A 7,886-nucleotide genomic window follows, 5' to 3' on the forward strand; every position below is an offset into this window, starting at 1 on the left:
GCCCCTCCTCCCCCACCTGCCCCAACCCCTTTACTTCTGGATTCCGCCAGCCTAGCACCGGTTCCACTCTACAGACTACGCCGCTTCCCATGTGGGAACATCGGGTATGGCTACCAGGAGCAGGGCCTGCCCATGGAGCCCATGCCGGGGCCCCAGCCTCCCCCACCTCATCCTGGCCAGCAGAGGCCCATCTCTTTAGCTCGGGCCAGCGGCCCTGAGGACAGTCGCCCACTTTTGGTCACCATGGGTACAGTGCAGGACTCCAGACTCCCAAAAATGGAAGGGCACAATGCCACTGTGCTGTAACCGTGCAAGTTCTCTATCAGTGCCCACTTTGCAAAACACTGTGCTGTCCATTTACGTCCACCTTTGCCAAGCCCCTTTGTGCTTTATCTTTGTGCTTTTCAGCCATGAGACTGGGACTGGAAAGGTTCTGCACTGGAAACTCAGAGAAACTAAGTTTCACTGAAAGAGAATGATTGTCACGGATAAAGTAACAAGATTGTTGAGTTTCTGAAAGCCACAATTGAGAGACAAAAATAAACTGATTAAGCCCTCACAAGGACTAATTCTGTAAAAAAAGACTATATTATATCAGTGATATTTTTCCATAATGGGGGAGAAAAAAAATTAAACGGGTTTGTTGATGTTCGCTTGCCTGCTTGTTTATTTATTCATTTGTTAATTTATTATTTGGAGGTCATGTAAATTATTAATGGTTGTGCTTCTGAAAGCAAACTGCCCCCATTCATTATGTATCATTTGTTCATTCTTGGACTTAGTTGGCTTTTAAACACAGCTGTTTTCATCCATCATCAAACAACATGAATAACAGAAAACTCAAATGGCTTGTGTGTGTGAAACTGATGAGTGTTTGTGGCTTTTGGTGATCAGATAACCTGTTGCTATGGTGTTGGAACTGAAACATGTAGCAAACTGGTCAGTGACTATTGAATGAAGGCTCTTTCACAGGACTTGTGTTACCGTTAAAATAACATTGAAACATCATTTACTCATTTAAGCCCTGTCAGTTGCTTTGATATATTACAAAAACTGGTGAAAGGTCAAGAATTTCCAGGTTTGGTGCCATTTTTGGATCAGCCAGCATATCCAAGAGGTTCACCAGCACATCTTAGCTGGGGAAGGTTATTAACCAGCAGGGTATATCTGGTAGAGCTAATGAAGATTTGTTGGTTAAGTTATGAAGTTTGGTTGGCGCATCCGCATACCAAAACATAAAATGATGTTCTTTTTAGCTTGGAACAGCCTTTGGCTTTTTTCAGTACTTGATGTAACTAGTACGCCTAAACCACCCACATAATGATACATCTTGCAAATTATTCGGTAACCATGAATTGCATTTTGAAATGCAGCAGAAAGTGGCTTTAAAATTATTTTGACACTCAGCGTCAGTAACAAGACCAGTATGACGCTGTAGACTGTAGACTTACAGAGTTCAATGCATTAGGGAATGTTGACGAGTCGTGTGAAAGGGCTTTGTGTTGTGTGAAACTTTAGCATTGGCTGTGTAAGAATACATTTCAGCATTTTATTTTAATATCCATCATTCCATTAGATTTCGATTTGGCATTAGCATTGAAAAAATAAAAATCTGTGTACATAAGAGCCTTACAACTGTTTGTGCAGAATATCATTAACTGTGTTTCATGCTCTCTTGATTCCTGTTTATTTAATTGAAGGATTTTTTTTTTTTTTTTTAAGCTTACTGATGAGGAAAATAATTTTTTCCCATATTATTTGTCACTTTAAATGTCTAAACATTCATTGTTTTAGTTATATTGCTTACTGTTCAGTTCTGTCAAGCTGCTATTTCAAAAGCAAATGTTGGATGGTCTTTTTTATACTATCAGAAAGAACTGCTGTAGTGTCTTTGATAGTGAGGGTTTTACAAAGGAATATCTTGTGGCAATTTTTTTACACTATTTTTTGTTAAATAGTGGTCTCATTGTAAAAAAAAAAAACTTGTTTTATCTTTATTTTTATTATTTTATTTTTAATAATAATTTTAACTTTATTTTTAACCTTCACAGAACGTTCTATATTAATATCACAGAATATTAACTGAAATATAAACATTTTATTCATTTATATCCCTCTTGACTTCATGATATCATAATTTACAATGTCATTGACACTTTGTTAGCATTGATGCTACACTGTTTACCATAAATGGTATATTTAAATGTAAAAATGCTACATTTTTGAGAGAGATAAATATTTGTTGACTTTTTTTTTTTAAATTACTTGTTCAGTTGACTGCTGAGGTTTGAAGATATCCGATACGGTTTAACGAAGATTCATAAATCTGAGTGTTATTGCATGAAGATTCAAAAAAAAAAAAAAAAAAAAAAGGGATTTTTATTGCTATTATGATTTATTTTCTTTTTCCTTTCTTTTGCATTTGCTTATCGCAATGACAAATTGACCACACTTGTAAAAATGTTGTAAAACCTTATTGTATCATGTATCTGTTAATCTCTGTAATTTGACATTCAATGATGAAATCTGAGAAATTAATAAATTACTATTTAATAAGTTTGGCATTGCTCTCAAACACAAAATGTGTATTAAAAAATATGCAGAAGTATCACAATCACAGAAGAAAATGTTGACAAGCAGAAACATGGTTTTGAGTCTAAATTATGACTTTTGGGTGAAAGTAACTAATTAATTGGGTAGTTTCATAAAACAAACAAACAAAAAAAAGTTCCCTTTCAACAGCTCAAAAAAAAAAAAAAAAAAGCATGATTATTGTTGATAACACTGCATTAGATTAGACAAAAGCAATGACCATAATTAAAAAAAAAAAAAAAAAAAGCACACTACAGTCGTCTGTGGTACAGGCTATAATATGAAATACAACCCCAATTCCAGAGAAGTTGGTACATTTTGTAAAATGCAATAAAATCAAGAATCTGTGATTTGTTAATTCTCTTTAACTTTTATTTAATTGACAAAAGTGCAAAGACAAGATTTCCAAAGTTTTCACTGACCAACGTGAATGTATTTTGTAAATATAAACAAATTTTCATTTTGATGGCTGCAACACACTCCAAAAGAGTTGGGAAAGAGGCATGTTTAACAATGTGTCACATCAACCTTCCTTTTAATCACAATGTTTCATTGTTTGGGATTTGAGCATATTAATTGTTAAAGTTTTGCAAGTAAAATTGTTGTCCAATCTCGCTTGATAAGACTTCAGAAGCTCAGCAGTCTGTGATTGTCTTTGTCTAATTCTCCTTTTCATGACTGGTCATACATTTTAAATAGGAGTCAGATCTGGACTGCAGGTAGGCCAGTCTAAGACATTCACTGTCTCTACGAAACCACGCTGTTGTAGCACATGCAGAATGAGAGCTGGCATTGTCTTGATCTAATAACCATGGACTTCCCATGAAAGACATCACCTTGATGGTAGTATATATCCCAGTATATGCCTCCATGTCAATGGTACCTTCGCACATATGCCAATCACCCATGCTGTTTGCCCATTGATGTATAGCTTTCTCCTAGAGTAACAGATATTCAAGTTGCATTTCTTCATGCAACAGCAGACTGTGTTAAGTGACAGCAGTTTTCTGAAGTACTCCTGAGCCCATGTGGCTATATTTAACTCCGCAGCATGACTGTTTCTTATGCAATGCCATCTGAGTGCTCAAAGGTCAAGCACATTCAACTGAGGTTTCCTGCCTTGGCCTACATGTACTGTGATTTCTTTGGATTCCCTGAATCTTTTCACAATATTATGTATGGTATTTGGTGAAAGACCTAAATTCTTTGCCATTTTGCATTGCGAAATGTGATTTTTGATTTGTTTGACACTTCTCTGGTGAAATTTGGCACAAAGTGATAAGCCATGATCCAGCTTGGCTTGCAAAGACTGAGATGTTCCTTTTATACCCAAATATGATACCTTGACCTACTACCAACCTGCTTACTGTGAACTGTTTCAAAACATTTTAACGTGGATATTCTATAACCTTTTCACTTTTATTTTGCCTCTGTCCAAACTTTTTGGAATGTATTGCAGCCTTCAAAAAACAAAATTAGTTCATATTTACAAAATACATTTACGTTGATCAGTGAAAATTTTGGAAATATTTTCTGTGTACTTTTGTCAATTAAATAAAAGTTAGAGAATCACAAATTCTTGATTTTAAAGCATTTTACAAAACGTCTCAATTTCTCTGGAATTGGGGTTGTATGACAAATATTCAAACACTGGTTATCAAGGCTAGGCTGTTTCATTCATTTTAGAAGGTTTCATTTCACAATGTAACTGCTAAAAAAAAAACATTAATAAGAGCATAACTTCCCCCCTCAACTATATGCTTGTTTTTTTTTTTTTTCCCCCTTCCCACATATTCCATACTCCCACACATCTGTACTCCTGTCAGGCTTGTGTTCGTGTTGTGTTCTGTTTTTTTCTGTCTCATGTGCTCCCCATGTCCTAGTTTTCCCTCGTGTATGCACATATTTGGTGTGTTCCTGTTCCTGTTCCTGTCTTCATTGTATCATCATTAGTTAATCCAGTTCCACCTGTGTTGTATTAATTATCCTTGTTTAGTTTCTGTTACTTAAGCCCTGTGTTTTCCATTGTCTAGCGTCCGGTATTAATGTTGATGTTGTGTTTCTCCTTGCCTTGTGTTACCCCTTTTGGATTGCAGATTAAAGACCGTTTATTTTGAGTTTATCCTCATCTCTTTGTTCCTCGTTTTGCCACAGAAGGCAACCGTGACAGAATACGGGACCAAAATAGTAGTGTGAGCGGTGCCCCTTCTCCCTGATTTCTTTTCAGTTTTTTGCAAGTCTTTTGTTTTCCTGTTTTCTCCCTGCGGCCATCGAAGTAGCCGCACGGTTTATCGCCCTAGCCCACAGAGATCTCCTGTTCGTGGAGTATGCCCAGGAATTCTGCGGACTTGCCATGGCGACGGCGTTGGATGATGCCACCATCAACACTCTGTTCTGGCACGGGGCCAATTACCATCGCCCTGCGGACCTCCCAGACACCAAGGGACTAAGCTGGAGGGAAAGGATCCTCCTGTGTCTGGAGAGTGTCCGGCCCCGATCCAGAATGAGCCCGTCAGCCATTCATCAGTCAAGTCAGCCGGCCACTTGTCAGTCAGGCCTGCTGGCCGCAGCTCATGCAAGCCCTAAGCCGACAGCAGCTGTATCCCTCACCTCAAGCCAAAGGAGGAATCTGAGGAGGAAAAGGCTGTTGGCTCCAGCCCCAGAGTTTGCTACAGTGTCAGCTCTAGCACCTGACCAGAGTCAAGTCATGTCCCTTAAAGCCTTGTCCACAGGAACAAATCTAGTCGGTCTTGTCTTGTCCATAGCCCCAGAGCCAGATCCTCATTGAAGACCTTGTCACCTAGACGTACAATGTACAAATGATACAAGTGGCAAAGAATGAATTTGCATTTTCATTCAGACCAAAGCAAAAAGACCAACAAGTAGGCTTAGGATTCGTTTTAAAAACCACTCGTTTCAATGATTCAGAGTTGACTCTTTCTTTTGAGAGACAATAACTTTATACACGGTTCACTTAGGGCATAAATCCATAATGGGCACTTTAAATTTCACGCAGTCTGTTCATATAACAACATAGAATGGCTTCGAAAGATTTGGAATGCAACGATGTTTGTAATACTTTTATACTGTTTGTGGTCAATTTTTGCAATAAATACATGTGCCACTTACATTTGCTTCTGTTTTATATCATTGAGAAGTTTAGGTTTAGGGTGAGGAATGGTGTTAGGTGTTCCAAAATAATAATAATAAATATAAAATAATTTCTAGTTTTAAAAATATGAAGATTTAAACACTGAAGGGTACCCTGCACCAAGACAATCCCTATTGAAATGCATTACTGAAAGTCGTGCTGAGTGACACGGAAAAAAAATTAATAAAAAAAGAGGGAAATTTGTGTCCATGAACACGAATAGATTAAAATGTTATGATTATGTCACGAAATGCCGTGACACTGGGTTGAATGTTTACATTTTTGCACAGTCAATGCATTGAAAGTTTCAGAAGTTGGTACAGAAAGAAGGTACTGACTATCTGGAACATGCAGATGGAAAAGCCTTGGAAATGTTTGCTTTTTCAACTCTTTGTTTTCAGAACTCTCAGAAAGAACCTCTTAATCCATCCTGAGTAGAAATTATTTGCAAATTGACACCTTCCTGTTTCAGTGATGTGGTCGGCTACTGATATTAGAGCTAACTACAGTATGACTCACTGTGGTGTTGAACTTCTTCCGCCGTTCAGTTTCTTTACGATTTTACCTACAGGTACATCTCAATAAATTAGAATGTTGTGGAAAAGTTCATTTATTTCAGTAATTCAACTCAAATTGTGAAACTTGTGTATTAAATAAATCCAATGCACACAGACTGAAGTAGTTTAAGTCTTTAGTTATTTTAATTGTACAGATTTTGGCTCACATTTAACAAAAACCCACCAATTCACTATCTCAACAAATTAGAATACTTCATAAGACCAATAAAAAAAAAAATGAATTGTTGGCCTTCTGGAAAGCATGTTCATTTACTGTATATGTACTCAATACTTGGTATATGTACTCCTTTTGCTTTAATTTCTGCCTCAATTCGGCGTGGCATGGAGGTGATCAGTTTGTGGCACTGCTGAGGTGGTATGGTTTCTTTGACAGTGGCCTTCAGCTCATCTGCATTTTTTGGTCTCTTGTTTCTCATTTTCCTCTTGACAATACCCCATAGATTCTCTATGGGGTTCAGGTCTGGTGAGTTTGCTGGCCAGTCAAGCACACCAACACCATGGTCATTTAACCAACTTTTGGTGCTTTTGGTAGTGTGGGCAGGTGCCAAATCCTGCTGCAAAATGAAATCAGCATCTTCAAAAAGCTGTTCAGCAAAAGGAAGCATGAAGTGCTCCAAAATTTCTTGGTAAACGGGTGCAGTGACTTTGGTTTTCAAAAAACACAATGGACCAACACCAGCAAATGACATTGCACCCCAAATCATCACAGACTGTGGAAACTTAACACTGGACTTCAAGCAACTTGGGCTATGATCTTCTCCACCCTTCCTCCAGACTCTAGGACCTTGGTTTCCAAATGAAATACAAAACTTGCTCTCATCTGAAAAGAGGACTTTGGATCACTGGGCAACAGTCCAGTTCTTCTTCTCCTTAGCCCAGGTACGACGCCTCTGACGTTGTCTGTGGTTCAGGAGTGGCTTAACAAGAGGAATACAACAACTGAAGCCAAATTCCTTGACACGTCTGTGTGTGGTGGCTCTTGATGCCTTGACCCCAGCCTGAGTCCATTCCTTGTGAAGTTCACCCAAATTCTTGAATCGATTTTGCTTGACAATCCTCATAAGAATGCGGTTCTCTCAGTTGGTTGTGCATTTTTTCTTCCACACTTTTTCCTTCCACTCAACTTTCTGTTAACATGCTTGGATACAGCACTCTGTGAACAGCCAGCTTCTTTGGCCATGAATGTTTGTGGCTTACCCTCCTTGTGAAGGGTGTCAGTTCAGCAGTCTTCCCCATGATTGTGTAGCCTAGTGAACCAAACTTAGAGACCATTTTGGAGGCTCAGGAAACCTTTGCAGGTGTTTTGAGTTGATTAGCTGATTGGCATGTCACCATATTCTAATTTGTTGAGATAGTGAATTGGTGGGTTTTTGTTAAATGTGAGCCAAAATCATCACAATTAAAAGAACCAAAGACTTAAACTACTTCAGTCTGTGTGCATTGAATTTATTTAATACACGAGTTTCACAATTTGAGTTGAATTACTGAAATAAATTAACTTTTCCACGACATTCTAATTTATTGAGATGCACCTGTATGTTTTATGCACTTTCCATGCTGACTCA

General features: G+C 38.0%; 1 protein-coding gene across 1 annotated transcript in view; it reads left to right on the forward strand.

Annotated features, from left to right (window-relative positions):
• Positions 1-2,505, forward strand: part of alk (ALK receptor tyrosine kinase) — a 473,710-nt gene extending 471,205 nt beyond the window's left edge. The window contains 1 exon segment of the mRNA XM_058750233.1: positions 2-2,505. Coding sequence (XP_058606216.1) covers positions 2-306 — 305 coding nt within the window. The 3' untranslated portion in view covers positions 307-2,505.
• Positions 2,506-7,886: the final 5,381 nt, after the last annotated feature.

This window comes from Onychostoma macrolepis, chromosome 17 (genome assembly GCF_012432095.1).
Source record: "Onychostoma macrolepis isolate SWU-2019 chromosome 17, ASM1243209v1, whole genome shotgun sequence".
Lineage (NCBI taxonomy): Eukaryota > Metazoa > Chordata > Actinopteri > Cypriniformes > Cyprinidae > Onychostoma > Onychostoma macrolepis.